Raw genomic sequence first — 18,371 nt, 5'->3', positions numbered from 1 at the left:
ATTCAAAGGTAGTTGTGTAAAAGAAGCTGAAGGCAGTTTTTGTGACTATTGACAATGATTCTCTGAAGCTTAAACTATCTACAAAAAATCCAAGGAATTTAATTGAAGTGCTTACCAATTGTCCAAGAGTTGAATCAGTGATTCGAGATTGACAAGTTGTGTTAATCAATAATGATCATAATTTACCGTTTCAAGTTTATCTGAATCCTTATGAAGGAGAGTATGATAATTTCCTTCAGACGCTCAAGTGGATTTCTATCCAATTTGTATTTGAATGTTCGTGTTTAGAACTTATAATTATTCTTGTTGTTGATTATCAATTGGTATCGTAATTAGCAAGTTAAACTTAGATCATCAAAATTGATATAATCGTTCCAACCCTCCTTTATTTCTTTTGTGTATGAACTAGAGTATTTATTCTGTTACCTATATGTGTTGTTTGATTTGTATATTTTTTTGTTTGTGCTATGTTTGTGAATTCATCTATTAATTGTTGAATCATCAAATTAATTGGTTTATCATTTATGTCGTTCGTTCATTGCATTCATCTGCATCACTCATACATTCATGCATCCTCATTATTATTACCTACATTAAAAGCAATTTGTGCATTTACATTAAAATGCATTTGCATTAAAAATCTATTTTGGCATTTGCGCTATAAAAATAGGGCTTGATATTTTTTCATTCATAACATAACATCTTATTCTCCCTCATCTGCATAATTTTTGTGTGTAAAAGTCTCACTTCCCTTAAATTTTTTCAAACTTTTGGTCTTTTGATCCGAATCATTAGTTTTGAACTAAAATTGTGATCTGAATCAATTTCTTGGGACTTGAGACGTTTGATTTTGATTCGAATCAAAATATTTACACTAAGTTCATGATTCAAATAATTTTTTATGGGTTTTAAATTTGTTCAACTTTATCCGAATCAAATTTGAAGAGTCACGCGTTTCACTTTCATTTCACCTCTTTTTCATTTTGTTTTAAACTTCCTTTCATCCTATTCTTTATTTGATCATCAAATCCTGACTTGGGCCAACATTAAATCTTTTTCTTCATCACTCATCATCTATCATATCCATACAACACTCATTATTCATTATCATCCATCATCATCATGACCCATGATCGTGGTAACCGTGTGGTTGAATTTGATTTGCCTCCACCCATTCCCAAAAGGTCCAGAACTAAAGTTCAAGCAAGCAAGGTTTCTACAGATGGTGTCTTTAGTAAGAAAGTCAAACGATCATCTGATACAGGTTCATCTTCTCTAGCTAAGTTGTGTGGTAATGTTGCTCATCTCTTACCTGAGGATAGTTTGTAAAAGTACATTGATAGATTTCTTTACAAACCGGTTGAACTTGGGTATTATGTGAATAATTCTGTTGAGAACGAGTTGAAAACCAAATTTCTGAAACCATTTGCTGACATTAAACTGTTGACATTCATTGGCTTGAATAGGAAGTGCAACCCTAATTTTATCAAGGCTTTTTACTGTAATTTAGAACTCACAACTTCGGGTTTGCAGAGTAAGTTTAAAGATATAATTATGAAGTTTAGATAATCTGAATTTATCAATTATATTGGTATGAAAAGTGAAGGAACAAATTTGTCTAATCCAAAAGAAGAACCTAATTATGAAAAAGTTGCCTTTGTTTTGGATATTTCTAAACCTTTCTATGAACACATGGAAATGTCTAACTTGAGCGTAAGCCAAATTAAGTTTGGTATGAGGTTGATTCACTGGGTTATTGTGAAGATATTGACTAGGAAACTCGGTAACTCTAGCAAGGCTGATGACAATGACTTATTCTTGATGTGGTGCCTCATCTACAACACCAAGATTTGCAACAATGATTGTGTTAGATTCATCTTTGATAGGATGATCTATTGCAGGGACAATCCTAAGAAACCTATATTTTCTCTTCATTTGTTATGATAATCTTGCATCATAATGGTATTGAGTGCAAGAAGGAAGATCTCACCGAAACTCCAAAAATTATGGATTATGGTGTTATATCAAAAATGAGGTATTACGGGGATTCAAATGGTGATTATTACTATTTGGAGACTTCTAGCAGAAGGATCTATGATGATAATATTGTTGAGAAGGAAGCTCTTAAAACTACTGGTCCATCCACTGATGGTGGAAGTGTTGTTGCTTCTACATTTATTGATGTGAAGGAAATTTTGGATGATATTCTATAGAAGCTACTTGCAGATAACCAGATCAGAAGAGGGTCGCATCATGACACATATTGATGCGCTTACTAATGTTGAAGAAGAGAACCGGGTGAAGATGAAGGAAGAGATTCTTGCATCAGAAGGACGCTTGGCTAGTCAGATTGAAGTAATGAAGAACTCAGTTGATTATCTAGATGATAACAACTTCATTTTTCATCACAACACTGCTGCAACAAGTATTCCAGTTCCAGAAGACCCTGTTGTTGCTACTGCACCTCCTCCACCATCCTCTGATTTCATTTCTACAAATTTTGTGATACTTCATATCATTTCATGTCAATTAGCATGTCTAGTTTTTAAAGATTATATCTGTTTTAGTTTGAACTATGTTGATGTTGTGATCTTTTGATCTTTGATTTATTATAACAACTTTTATGTATCATGTGAATCATATAATATGAATTCACATTGATTTGGTATTTCTTATATTTACTCAATTGTTACTTTATCTTGTTAGCTTTTTTATTTTTCGTGTTTGTGATGTGTATGGTTATACTCTTGATTTGATATTAAGATTTCGTTATACTTAATGTAATTAACAATTTTTTAATATGCACACTTTTGATATTCCTATTCATAAACTATTCCAAAAGAAATATATCTATTCGTAGACAATTTGTTATATATATATATATATAAAATATATATATATATATATATATATATATATATATATATATATATAAAATATAAAAATGAACAAATTAATTTTATTATTAAGTTTTTACTAAAATAAAAGGGCAACGAATGCCGTATTCATTAAAAAATTTAAATAAAAAAATAGTCTTTATAAAATATAATTATTTTTAATTATTAATGCATTGAATACGTATATTATTTACATAAAGTTAATTATTTTAATTTTATATATATATATATATATATATATATATATATATATATATAATTTACCATTATAATAGTGTCATTAGGACTTGTGTTTTAAAATCGGATGGAATAACCATTCGAATTGATCAGATCGAAAACTCGTGTAAATTTTAAATTGGTGTGAACCGGTTAAAATCGGTCAAAATCAATAAAAATTAAAGAATCAAAGATTTTGGAAAATCGATGGATTAAATACTTTATTTAAAATTTATTTGAAATGATTTTTTCCTATTAAAATTATATTTATTAGACAAATGATTTAGTTTATGTTGTAATTAATTTTAAATTTTTTTTTTTTAAATTTATATTTTGTAATACATTATTATGTGTCATAACTCTTTAGAACTTAAATTTAAGATATTATGTAAAATTATAATATTTTGAAATTTTACACTATCATAATATTTTATAGAGATCGAATCATTCGATTTTAATCGATTTCATAACTATATAATCTTATTATAAAAATGAATTTATTCATTCAAAATATTTAATTAAATCCGATTTAATAATTCGGTTTTAGCCTAAAACACTAGTTAACCTTTCCTATAATAATATACCAAATATCTATATTTAGGAACAAAGAAAGCAAGTGTTAATTAATTAAACTAATGGAGCACGTAATGCTTTTTGTCGTTGTCAGCTTCATAGTAAAAGTGCCCTTCAACTAATTAATTGACCAAAACAAAACTAGTTGAAACATATTTAGGAAATTGAAACAAATTAAATTAAGAACCATTTTCTATCTATGTTATTATCAAAATATTAATTACTCTTTAATTCCTTGATAGTAAAAAAAAAAGTTATAATATTAGTATATGTTTCTTCCTCCAATTCCAAACATCCACAGAGCTCTCTCTAACCTCACATCACACCAAGTTCAAACCCAATCTCATTCTGGAGCGTTGAAATCACGAGCCAACAGTAGCGCGTGAAACATAAACCACCCGGTGAATGGTGATATCCACCTTGCAAACGCCATAATCCCGAAAACGCGATTCGGAGAAACAAAAAGCGCGATGAGCGACCATTCGCGGTTGCAAAACGTGCGTTCTACTGCACAACTTCTCAGAGAAGCAACCTCGTCTTTCTCCTCAAATCTATTCACATTCCTTTTCCTTTCTCTCTTAATCTTCTCCTTTCGAACCATCGTCGAAAACGGTACCTCGCGTTTCATCACGTTCGTTGACCGCGATCCCGCCGTTAAAGCTCTTCTTTCCCGAATTGACCTTGCCGGTAACGTCAATCATCATCACCGTCAACGTGACCATCAATATCAACCTTCACCCGCCGCACTCCGTCGCCGCCGCCCTTTTTTGCATCTCACTCGTGTTGGAACCCTAGACGACGACTTTTTCTCCGGCGATGATGATGACGGTCGGACTCTCTTCGGCTCCAATTCTAAAGCTCCTGTTAATGGTAGCGTTGTTGCTTTCGGACCTTTCGCTGTTGATTCCGGTTTCTCGGATCTCGTTGCTGATAATGGTGTTAGGGTTTTGGAAGTGGTTCGTTCGGGAATCACGTTTAGGCCGGAGGATTCTTTGATTGACGTTGAAAAAGAGGACGAGGAGGATGAGGAGGAGGATGACAAAGAGGAAAAAAAGGACAAGAGTGATTTGGGGAACGGGAAACAAGAAATGGTCACAACTGTTGATTTGCAATTGTTTGTCAAGGGATTGGAGATAAATCATCGTGATACTGCGGCTTTTTTTGCTTTGTTGGGTTTGTTATCAGTGGCTTATGGCTGGGTGATTATGGTTTTTCTTGTTACGTATTCCTGTGTATTAGGTGTTGTTATTGTTTCGGTTGTTAATGATCTTTTAGGAAGGTTTAGTTCTGCTACTGGGGTGGTTTGGGATGGTTTCAGATTAGGTATCAAGAGAATTTCTGCGGTTGTTCTGATAAGGTGGGCAGTGAGGGATGCAGTGACTCAGCTTGTGGGGATATGGTATTTTGCTGAAATTGAGGATCAGTTTTCGTTTTTCAAGCTATTTGTTAGGTTGAAATTGATGCCTTTTTCGGTTATGTCGCCTTGGGTTAAGGGTTTTGAGAAGGAAATTTCTGGTTTTTTGTTTACTTGGTTTCTTATGGATACTTTTGTTACTTTTATATTCTCTGTGGATTTCTGGGTTGCTTTGGAGGATTTCAGAAGGGGTAGTAAAGAGATTGTGAAGGAAGGTTGTTATTTGTTGTCTTCCATGTTGTTTCAGGCTATTCAGATTAAATGCTTAGAAGCTGTGCTTTGTGGATCGCTTGTGAGGTGGGGTTTGGCTCGAATTTGCGGGAGAGTCTTAGCCAAGATGTTTCAGTCTACCATGGAGGTTTACTTCATGGTTACTTGGCTTGTGTTCTACTTTGTGGCTAAGTCTAGGGATGCCAATCAACAGGGTAGGAGGTTTGGGCAGAGGGAAATTGAAGGCTTAATTGATGGGCACAGATGATACTTAGCTGTGCTTGCATTGACAGTTTTATCGTGCGGGTTTTTGATTGCGAATGCACAAGCAGCTGCAATGTTTCACAGGTTTATGTCACCTACTTATGCAGTCACTGTTGGCCATCGCCACCATTCTGTAGTTTTGTCATGCCATTAGACGTGTTGAATGTAGTTCGCCTCAAGGCCAAAATGCTTCTTGTGTATATTCTAAATGAGGATACTTCATATGTATATTATTCGTGGAATCATTTAATTAGCTCACAAAAAGTGTTGGTGAATGGTGATGATAGTTTGTAGTCCCAAATTACAAGGTTTGAGAAATGAAGAATGTTGATGATTTTTCTCCATGCAACATGGAGTTATATGTTGTGATGATAATAGTAAACCTATAGCATTTTTGTTTATTTGATGCTGTATTGTAAGTACAATTAGTGGCATGAATTGGACGTCATCTACAAGAGCAAGGAAATTCACACGAATCTGCATGAACTGGCAAAATTTGTGAGTTATGCATTTATTTTTCTCCTGTTATGATGTTGATTAAGATTAAATTAACTTATGTCTGTTTTGCATGATTTCCAGCATCTTTTGCTGATAGGTTTTTATGTTTGCTGTGTGTATTGATACCATCTTGCATAAATTTCATAAATAAGTTTTGCAACATGCCAACATGCAGTAACTTTGGCAGAGTTTGAATGAGTGGTAAAAATTCAAGTTGATCACAAAATTTGGGGTATATATCTAAGCGGGGCATTCTGAGGGTTGAAGTTAATTGTTGAAAAGATTTGTGTTTAGTTCTGTGTTGGTAAATGTCTGGCCATGGTAAATTTTTTGACAACCGCCAGAGACAATTGGTGAAGGTATATAAGCCATAGGCCGCAATGGCGTGTTTATATGGTTCTACAAAAATGATGTTTAGTTATTTCAATAGTTTTTTGGTTTTCAACATGTTTCCCTTTAACTCTATAGATTTGGGGATGAGAAGGGCCCCACTGAACAGATCAGGGATATAAAGATTGTGCAAATGAATCTCTATTACAGTTTAATAAATGGCAATGTTCCTACTGGAGTATGCTACTATTATTGGCCTTGAAATCAATGAAATGAAAGTTAGTATAATATCAGTTTAGATGATTTACTTAAACTGTCGATTTTAACAATCCCATTTATATCGATTTAGATTATGTTTGATGTGATTTTAAATTAGGATTTTCTGGGTTTTATATGGTTTCATTCAATAGGTTCTTTGTGAACCAGGTACTATGATTATATGACTATAGTGAGGCAGGGCAATTGACCATATATTAATGCAAAAGTAGATATTATAGTATGTGGCAAAAGAGACATACAGTCATACAATTCTGGTTTTCTTACAAATAGCAATACTGAATTGTAGTATGAACTTGACAGTTACCAGCCTTAACAAGGATCAATGCCAAACAGAAGCTACGTGGTTCTTTAGCCATATGCCTAATTTATTTATTTATTTTAGAAATGGAGGAAGATATTTATGCTAGGTAGTAGTTTCCCAACAACACTTATCATATGTCTAGCTAATATTGTCCCTCCTTTTATTAAATGGGCGACAGTATATGCCTCTATTAGTCTTGTCTATTAAAGTTGCACCTGCATTTAGATTTTCATTCATTCTTGACTACTTGTACATGATATTATACTGTCAAATTATAACATTTGTACTTCTCACAAACAGAAGCTATTTTTTTGGTTCCATTCACCAAACCCTTTCTATGCAGTAGTTTTTTTTTTGGTTCTTTTCACCAAACCCTTTCTATGCAATATATTACGTATTTCCTTCAATAAGCATTTAGGTGAGGAGTGTGAAAATCAAATAAACTTTCCAACACTTTGCATTTTACATAAATTTAAATGAACTTTCCAACCTCCTTGCATTTTCCATTAAACACGCATAAGCAACTTGACATACAATATGCAGGATAATAGTGTGAATCATGCATTTTGTATTTATGACATTTAGTTTATACAAAAGGGTTTGTCAGTTTGGTCTAATAGAGAGGATTTTAATGAAGATATGAGAGTAGAGTTTTAAAAAAAAATTGAGTTCGGTTTGACAAGAGAAATATTAATAGAGATGTAAAATTACATTTTTGAAGACAAAGGTCCAAGTTCTTAAGAAAACTTGAACAACAATCATCTTAGAGGTTGGATAAGCAAGACAATGCTCATAAAACATCAGAAATAGTATCATGTTCACTCATTATTTGCAAGAGCATCATCACACGAATCCATACGAGACCATGGTTTGAACCTGCTGCCTACTATCATGAACTGAATCCATATTAATCGCCCATGATAGTAATTCACGCCAAGGCTGGTGGGATTGAATACAATTTGGGAATTGTTTTTCCCACCCTATGTGTGGTTCAATGAAATTTCCATAATGCCCATAAAAATTCAAAATTTATCATTTGGATGCACCCAAAATACAAAAAGCACGATAAATAGAAGATTTAAAAGCAAAAAAATATCTGAAGATTGATATTCAGGTCCGCCAATCACGACACCCACACCTATCTTTCAAAGTTAAATCAAAATAATGTTGAAATAGTTTGGATTTATTTTGATTTAAATCCTGTTGCCGAACCTTTTGTTGTTGTTGTTGTTCTTAATGTGTTTTGAGGAGGTCCCTCAGACCTGTCACTTTTTCCTATGTATCCATACCATGTTGTTATGGATTTATGTGCATGCAGTTGTAGTGAATAAGTGGTCCAAGATGGTGAAGTTTATGGATAACAAATATGCAAGTCAACTAGTAGATACCTAGTTTTAATGATAACAATACTTGAAGTCAAACTACTTTTGAAGATAACTCAAGTGGTTAAAGATGCACAAGATGGTTTATCAAGCTATCCTCATGAATCAAGCTAGACTTTTGTTTAAAGTAACATTGTAGTCCAATGACTTTCAAGTGATGACTTAGGCTTCAAGGATCACCAATGGTTTAACCTTTCAAATTCTCAGATGATGGTAATCAACATGGAGATATCTAAGGCTCATAAAAAAGACTCAAGATTCTTATGTGATGCTAAACTCAAAGATAATGATACCAAGACTTGAAGCTTCAGAATGTGAAATAGAGGAATGTGAAAGTTCACTTGATCATGTACGTCTGAGTGATCAATGTCTTGTAAAGTCACAAGAGCTTTTTTGGAAATAATATCGTTGAATCACACATACTAAGATTGTTTGAGAAGCATCTCATATTTTAAATTAAATCGCCAAAATATGCTAATGAGGCCTAGCCAGTTGATTAGGAGAGTGTTCAATTGATTAAGGGAGATTTTTTAAACTGTCTAATTGATTCTATGATGCTTAATCGAGTCTATAATTGATTAAGATAGTCTCTTAATGATTGAAATGGTTCTATATCAAAATCTTTCATTTTGCTCCTTAACAATCGATTATTTGAGGTGACTAATCGATTAAGTGTGTTAAAAAGTTCATGGATTATTTCCAAATTTACACCATGCGTTGACCTATAAATAGAAATTTTGTATCTTTTTTCACATCCAAAAAGCGGGAAAGACCTCACATTTCATTTTACTCATCACCTCTTTATATCTCTCATATTTTCTCATATATTTTAGTCATAGTAGTTCAAGAGCGTTCTTGAGACTAATAAGGAATATTTTTCTGGGTGAAGGGAAAATTGTAATTTTTATCAAGAGAGATATTTCTATAGGAAGTTGATATTATGCACATGCTGATCTCTTGTGTAAATTATTATTCCATAGGAAGTTGGTATTTTGGTTATGAGATAAACCATTTAAAATGCTCTTGTTTGTAATGAGAGACTGTCCTAGAAAGTCTATGTTTGATTCGTGTGCTCCACCATTGAAAAAAAAGCTCTCTTTTGATTTGTGAAGATCAACCATTAAAAATCTCCATAACAGCTCTTGAGCTCAACCTGGTTAAAAGCTCTATCGATTCTAGATCAACACGGTTAAAATCTCACTCGATTTTTTAGTTTAGTATGGTGTAAAAACTCAATAGGTTCAAAAGTAGCCCGATAAAAATCTCTTTTTGGTTCGTGGTCAGCCGGTGTAAAACCTTAGTTTGGTTTAGAGGATAGCCAACTCAAAACTTTGTTTTAGTTCGAGATCAATCTGTGCAAAATCTATGGTTTGGATACTAACCACTCTAAGATTTGTTCATTGTTTGGTTTGGAGACTAACCATTCTAAGCTTTCTTAGTTGTTTGATTTGGAGACTAACTATTCTAAGCCATTGTTTGTTGTTTGGTTAGAAGTTAGCCTGAAACTTCATTTCCTTGTATAAGAGGGTTCGTGTGCATAACCTTCTAAAAACTCTCAAGTCTAGTGGATACTCTCAAGAACAATTCTTAGGGACATGAGTAGGTCTTCTTGGTCGAACCTGTATAATTCTTCAGTGTTATTTCTCATTCATTATCTCTTTTATTTTCCAATTATTTTTCTTTACTTTGAATTTCTGCTGCATATTTTCAAGTGTTTTATAAAATGATTTTAAAATCTAAATTTTAAAATAATTTTGTTTTAAATCATCATTTTTCAAACCACCACAATGTATCCTCACTCTTGTGTATGAAGTCATATGTCCAACAACTACTAAATTGCTAGGCACATGTGGGATGAAGAGGTAACATAAATCTTTAATTATTCTTTTAAACATCAGGGTTATAAGATTTGAACTTTCAAATGATGATGGTTTTGTACAGTATTGTGATACATTGAAATGTATCAAAGATTGCAAAGTTGTCGCAACCTGGGAAACTATGGTTTTAGGATGTCATACATGCATCCAAGCTGCAATATTTATGTATGATTGGATATGGTTATATTAACCATGGTTTGTTGTTTGCTTTTGTGGAACAATAGTGTAACACCCCGAATTCGAATAATTTATTTAATTGAGTTTTTATTGTTTTTATTTAATTACTTGAGTGATTTAAATTATTTTAAATGAATTATGTGATTTATGTATATTTTGTTGGGTTTTTGGGAATTTGGTGTTGTTTATTTGATCATAATAATAAAATAATAATTAAATAAATAGAGAATACAAGGTAAAGGGGTTTGGGGTAAAAAATAGAATTTTGGTAACATTTATGTAGTAAGGAGTGAGTGCACAAGAGTTGAGAGATAAAAGTGTGAAAATAGGATTCATTATTTTTAAGGCTAAAATAAATAGAATATGTGAGGGAAGCCAAAGTTACCGATACATAGAAGTTATGAGAATTCAGAAAAAAAGAGGCAAGTGTGAGAGAAGGAGAACAAGGATTTGAGGGAGAAGAAGAACACCATAATCAAACTTGTTTAGCAGTTGAAAATTCATGTAGAGGGATTACTCTAATATATATATGCTATTGCATGAGGGATATAGAGGGATCCTCACCCTCCTCTAGATTTTGTTATATTTTTCACCATTGTTTAGATTTATGTATTTTCGGATAGAATTGTACGCAATTTGTTATATTTTCTGTGAAATATATGCAACCCGTATTCCGTTTCATATTGAAAATTATAGATGATGTGACTATGTGCATCTGAATGTTGTAGTTGTTGTTGGTTTGTTTTGGTTTTATGAACATAAGATTAGATTCATGATTAATTGATGAACATGACGATGATTATATTTTGAATTGATGATTGATGATAATGATACTTCATGAATTACATGTTAAATCAATATTATAGGTGATATGTTATGATAATTCACGTTAAAAATTGGATTGAGATATATTTAGGTTGAAAAAAATGGGTTTTAGGAAGAAAACTGTGTTTTTCAGCACTGCCTAGATTGATTCGGATAATGGTTTTAACATGATTTAGATCACGGGAAAATTTTAGCAGAAAAATCCTTCTTCTGGGATTGATTCGGATCATGGATTGCACATGATTTGGATCACGGGGCACAATTTTCGTTTCAGAGTTTGTTTTCATTATAACTTAAGTTTCTCGACTATGTTTGAGGCGCAATTTGAAGCGTTTGATATATGACGCGAAGTACTTGCTTATTATAGTTAATTAGAGGTTTAATATGTGCATGAAAAATATGTTTACTTCTGATAAGTCTTAAGAGACGATTATTAAATAATCATGTAATCGTGAATTGATGGTTGCCATGTGTTGAGTTTGTGATGTTGGAATGTTCAAATGAAGGTTGTTATGTGTTGATAAAAAGCATGAATTTTTTTATGATAAAATATAATGATGAGTTATAATTTCATGTTGTTAATGTGAGTGTGATGTGGCTTATATAATTATATAATGTGAATATAATTATATGTGTTAGATTGAAGTGTGTAGTTCAGAAGTGGAGACTACTATAAATATTATATTACATGTTATTTATGGTTAGAAGTAGAACCATAATGGTTGTTGTTGCATTATTTTGTACGTCATGCATCATTCTGTATCACTGTGTTGAAAGAGGCGAGTCACGGGTTCAGAAGTGGGGACCAGTGATCGACCGAGGTTCAAAAGTGGGGACCCGAGGTTCAGAAGTGGTGGCCTGGTTTGAATGAGGAACCATTGTTGAGTAAACAAGATCAATAACAAACCTATGGTGTCCAAATTGTTACCACGTGCATAGATTCGATTTGTGAGTCACATTACATACATAAAGGCTATGTGAATTGAATTGTTATGTTGTTGTGTAAAATTGAATGTGTGTTATTGAATGTGTGATTTAGGCTACCATTGCATTCTTGTACACTGTTAATATATTTGAGTGCACTCTCACTCCTTTCTTCTTTATTTTGTGTTGCTCTGTACATTGTTGCACATATACCCGGGAGGAGTAAGTGTTGTTGTGAGTTGGAAAATGGCCTTGGAGCTTTCTTCGTTTATTTTACCGTGTATCGCTATTTAGTTGCTTTAATGCTCTGATCTGTAAAATCGGGGAACATGACGTTTAACTTGTTTCGAGTTAATGTTTGAATCTTGTTAATTTTATTAAGTACCTCATATGAAGAGACAATTGAAGTTATGTTATTTATTTTGAGTTCCGCTGTGAGTTCTAAAATTAATTTCAAAGTATGCGTGTTATGTTTAAGTAACATCATAAAATGATGATTTTATTCTTCTAAATTAAGAGTCGGGGTTTAGTGTGTTACATAAAGCACTCGAAGACGTCTTCATTTCATCTTCTGATCGGTGAGATATCCATCACACTTGATGATGTGTCATGCCTTCTATATCTTCCAACCAAGGAAAAATTATTAAACTACTCCATATGCAATAGACTTGAGGCACTAGAGATGATGATGACCTATTTGGGAGCTAACCTAGGTGATGCCCAAAAGGAGATAGATGACACCAGAGGATGTGATGTTATATTTTCATTCTGGGAGACGATGTATAGTGAGCACCGGATTGTGACAGTGGAGACTGATGGTGATGATGCACTGGTTGTGTATCATAGAGGATGTGCATTGAGGGCATACATCATGTTTTAGGTTGACACGTCCATATTTGTGTATAAAAGTGCAATCTATGTCGATGTCATCTATCTTATATATTTCATTGATTGGGAGATGAGTTGTGGGTACAGCTGTGTGTGTGTGTGATGTGTGGGGGTGAGGATGGGGGTGGGTGGGTGGGTGGGACTCTTGTTTGATTTATCTCCACTCCAAGTTAGGTGAAACTTGTATGTGGAAAATTAGACAGTTGGCAAGAAACAACTCTATTTACGATAATATTTTCCACCTTTACTATTACTAATATTTCATAATACTTGTGCTACTTTGTTACTAACATTCCATCTGAACCACTTTTAAGCATGAATCCATTAGCATTTTCCACGCCTCTTCGACTGGGCATGTGTGAAAGACTACTTTGGTGAGTTTTCATGTGTTTGCTCCATCATCCCGTTCAGAGGGAATTAGGAGATCGATTTGTTCCAATTTTATCTTGACTCCATCGTGACAAATGATATATGCTTCATGCCATATGTCGATCATAGTCAGACATGTCCCTTGGATGTGATAGTCTTATACTTTAACTAGCTGACTTGTAGGTCATGGCTGATGTATCCTCCTTTACCTGAGTGAGTCATGTAGCAATTCGAGTATATGTAGGATATTCCTAGAGCCTTTACTATGTCTTCTCCTCCCACTGCACCCACAAAGATGTTAACGATATATTTGAGGCATTGTATGATCATCCAGTTCATGCGGATGTAGGTTGTATGCCAACTCCTCAGCCATGAAGTGTGGTATAGAGTTACATCCAATGATTTTATAGAGTATCACATCCTTATATGATACTGAATGTAGAGGGAGATCCATCTAGGCCAACTTATCGAGAGACATTAGAAGACGAGCATGCTAGGGCATATCGTGTCATTGATGTGTTGTCGATGTGTCAGCATATTATGGCCATTGGGATACCGAACATAGAGAGATAACAGTTTGTGGAGGGTACTCTTACGATGTCATTGTAAATTTCATGATAGCTTAATCACGATATGCCTTTCGGTACAAGAGGTAGATGAGAAATTGAGAGAGGTCAAAGAATACCTAATAGTTTTAATAATTTGTATAGTGTATTTTGTAAACAATGATGTCTGATTATTTGATAACAAATTATATTTTGTGGTAACATTCTTACCACCTTTTTGAATTGATATATAATATTTTAATTAAATAATTATTAAAAAAATATCAGTTTTAACTTAATAATTTGGATATAATGTATACACGTTAACATACTTTTTATGTAATATAATTGTTTATAACTCTCAATTTTTTAACAAATTTACCGAATAATAAACTCATCTCTAAATTTATTCGGAGATTAATATTTAGATTAATTTTAAAGATAATGGGAGTGCCTCTCTGAAAAAGTAAAAAAAACAATCGTTCAGATAAGTGTATCCGAATTTCAATCGGAATTTTCGAATTCATAAAGGTGAATGATAAACATAGGATGAGAAAAAGAATGACAAAACTGTCATCTCATGCTCACAATGCTTTCGCCAACGTTACACGAAATATTTCAATTGTCATCAATTTTAAATAGATTTCTGACTAACAAATTTCCCCCACAAAATTTCCTAGTAATTGGTAGAGATATTTTGTTGTGGCTAAAACAGCCACAAACTATTTTCCAGACAATTGAAATTTAATGTGGTCTATGGAGTTTTTAACCACTCCAAATGTTAGACAAAAAATATTGAAACATTTGTACCTCAAAACCATAAACTCTGTAATACTATTTTGTTTTTTTAATTTTGTTGATTAGTGAACCGACACATTGTTAAAAAAAAACTCGTTGAACTATTGTTTAGTGTCACACAAAAAAACAATTTTATTTTTAAAATTTTGAAGATTGTGTGGCAGTTTAAACCGCAAGCTTAAAAAAATAGAAAATATTTTTACAAATATTTTTTTATTAATGAATTGCCACATTATTTAAAATAAGAAGAAACAATTACTAGAATATTAGCATGACATATAGCACTACAAATTGAAACATTTAAAAGAATAGTTGTCCTGACTTTCCACAAAACCGTTCCACTATATAGCTCCTCATCTCCTATCGACACTACTTTCATCATACTTCATTTTCAATTTTTATCTTCTCTTTAAATTTTTCTTTATTTTTAAAAAATATTTAACATTAAAGAAAAAAAACAATACTATTTTTACACTATAATGTGTTGGGGAAGTTTTTTTACTAGGGAACATTGAACATTATTGGACTTCTTGTTTTTAGAGCAACATCTTTGTGAGAGACACACCACATATTCACCAAAAACCTTAAGGTGATAGGTGAGTGAGTTCTCTCACTTATAAATGCTCAAGTCTCCATATTATCAAACAATGTGAGACTATTATCCATATTATTCACACTTTATACATTCTCAACACTCCCCCTCAAGTGCGAGTCCATAATATTCCCCCTCAAGTGAAAGCTTTTCTTACTTCCACAAACTCTTGTACCGCATGAAACGTTTCTTATTCACCACACTGGCGCCATTGATACTCTTCAACAAAATATTTCTTATTCATCACACTAACGTCGTTGACTTACGATACAAGTAAGTCATCCCCTTTCTGAAACCAAAGGCTCATGATACCATTTGTTGGGGGAGTTTTTTTTACTAGGGAGCATTGAACATTATTTGACTTCTTCTTTTTAGAGTAACATCTTTGTGAGAGACACACCACATATTCACCCAAAACCTTAAGGTGATAGGTGAGTGAGTTCTCTCACTTATAAATGCTCAAGTCTCCACATTATCAACCAATGTGAGACTATTATCCACACTACTCACACTTGATACATTCTCAACATAATATAGACAAAACGTTGGTGCATAAAGTTGATGATGGAAGAGAGAGAATTTTTTTGTAATTATTTTTTTATGACATAATAAAAAACAATTACACTATTCTTCTATTACAAACTGAAACCGAGTTCAGTATTTAAGCAACAAATAAAATTAAATACATCTCAAATTAATCATAAATGAAATTCAAATGAAGTTCTAACTAACTGAATTTGGATTACACTTTAACACCAACCTTTAATTCACACTCAACACTAAAATCAACAACACCAATTTCATCCCTCAAATGGATAAAATGTCCAGTCTTGATAGTTTTAGTCAGCACATCTGCAAGCTGCTTCTGAATGCTACAATGAACCACTTCTAGCGCTCTATTCTGAGTCAGATTACGCATAAAATAGAACTTTGTGTCAATGAGCCCATCAACTGTTTAAAAATTGTAGCATCTACATCATCATCCTCAACATCAGAATCCAACTTATTATTTGTTTCAGCAGGTGTGATTGCATACTTGAAATCCATTAGGTCAAATCTCTTCAGAAGTTCAAGTTCATACTTCAGCTGATGCAAGATTATGCCCTTATCAAAGTACATAATCTTCATCCTTAGAAAATACACCATACTTTCTAGATCAGTCATCTCAAACTCATTCATCAGCACCTTCTTCAACTTAGCTACCTCATCAGAATAACCTAATGTTAGCAATATATCATCAACATAGAGACACAACAGAATCATATTGCTATCAGATGTATGATAACATAAACACCATACTCCATCTCACGTTTTCTAAATCCTTGAAGCTTGAAAAATGAATCAATTTTCAGATTCCAAGCTCTAGGAGCTTGTTTCAGTCCATACAAAGCTTTATGCAACTTGTCCACCACTCCTTCGTGATTATTTTTCACAAATCCAAGAGGTTGTGACACATAAACCTCCTCTTATAAGGATCATTCAGAAATGTAGATTTTACATCTAAATGCATTAGAGGCCAATTTCTATTAGCAGTTATACCAATCACCAATTTGATTGTTTCATGTCTAGCTACAAGTGCAAACACCTAAGAGTAATATAATCCATATTTATGTCTAAATCCTATAGCCACTAACCTTGCTTTTTATTTTCCAATTGATCCATCTAGATTTAATTTCAACTTGTAAACCTATCTCACACTGGTGGCTTTCTTGTTCTTTGGAAGCTCAGTCAACTCACAAGTATTTTTTCTTTCTATAGCCTCAAGTTCTTATTTCATGGCCTTCAACCACACTTTCTTCTTAAGAGCTTCTTCAGTACTTACTGGTTCAGAGTCTATCAACATGGCACACTGAATGACTCTCCCTTCAGAGTCTATCTCAATATCTTACAACATGTCAAACTTTACATATCTTATGGGTATTTGTCTAATTCTTTATGGCCTATGAACTTGTTCAGAATCTTTTTCAGGTGCTAGAATAGTATCAGATGCTGGACTATCTTCAGAGCCATGACCACCTTCAAAGCAATGATTACCACCAGAGTCTGGATCATTATCAAAGTCTGGATCAGAATCAAATTCTCCTTCAGAGGCAAATTCTCCTTCAGACTCTACTTCAGCATCAGAGTCACCTTCAGACTCTGACTTATCTTCAGAGGCAAAATCTCCTTCAAAGGCATATTCTCCTTTAGAGTCTGAAATATCTTTAGAAGTTAACTCATGTGTTAACACTGCACTAGAGTTGGATTGAGACTTGTTCCAATCCCACGCTTCTGTTTCTTTCACAATGACATCTCTACTGACTTCCACCTTGTTAGTGACCGGAAAATAAAGCTTATAAGCACTTGTACTGTGGTACCTAATCAATAATGTTACTTTGCTTATATCATCCAACTTCTTTCTAGTAGCACCTGAAATATGTTTGTAACAAACATAACCAAATACTCTAAAATGATTCACACTTTGCTTATCACCAGTCCACTTCTCAAAAGGAACAATTTCCTTCAACTTCTTAGTTGGACATATGTTGAGCACACATGCTGTAGTGGAAACATGTTCTCCCCACAAGGTTTGATGGAGCTTCTTCTCCTTCAGCATGCTCTTTGTCATATCAAGAAAAGTTCCGCTTCTTCTTTTAGCAAGACTATTATGCCGAGGATTGTATGGAGCAGTAACCTCATGCTCAATTCCATTCTCCTCACAATATTTCTTGAACTATGTAGCATTGTAATCTCCTCCACCATCAGTTTTGAGAATCTTCAACTTCTGACCACTCTGTGTTTCAGCCTTCACCTTGAACTTATGAAACTCAACAAACACCTCATGCTTAAACTTGATGAGTCCTACCTATGTCATTCTTGATAAGTGTTATCCACTCTATTTCCTCTAAGTGAAGGTACTTCAAATGGTCCACATACATCAGAATATACTACTCCCAAATCATGTTTTTCTCTTGGAGCCATTTCTGATGCAAATGGCAATCTAGGTTGATTTTCTTTCATGGATACTTGGCA

The 18,371-nt window shown here is 33.3% G+C and overlaps 1 protein-coding gene across 1 annotated transcript; it reads left to right on the top strand.

Moving 5' to 3' along the window:
* Positions 1-3,947: 3,947 nt before the first annotated feature.
* LOC127125802 (uncharacterized) lies at positions 3,948-5,933 on the top strand. Its single transcript, XM_051054623.1, has one exon. It carries the CDS (start codon positions 4,157-4,159, stop codon positions 5,576-5,578), a length of 1,422 nt encoding a protein of 473 aa, XP_050910580.1. The 5' UTR covers positions 3,948-4,156; the 3' UTR covers positions 5,579-5,933.
* Positions 5,934-18,371: the final 12,438 nt, after the last annotated feature.

This window comes from Lathyrus oleraceus, chromosome 3 (genome assembly GCF_024323335.1).
Source record: "Lathyrus oleraceus cultivar Zhongwan6 chromosome 3, CAAS_Psat_ZW6_1.0, whole genome shotgun sequence".
Lineage (NCBI taxonomy): Eukaryota > Viridiplantae > Streptophyta > Magnoliopsida > Fabales > Fabaceae > Lathyrus > Lathyrus oleraceus.
Note: the sequence above shows the minus strand (reverse complement) of the source record. Positions and strands in the feature narration are given on the sequence as shown.

Coding starts and splice junctions, on each gene's coding strand:
- LOC127125802 (XM_051054623.1), top strand. CDS start 4,157: ATGAGCGACCATTCGCGGTTGCAAAACGTGCGTTCTACTGCACAACTT.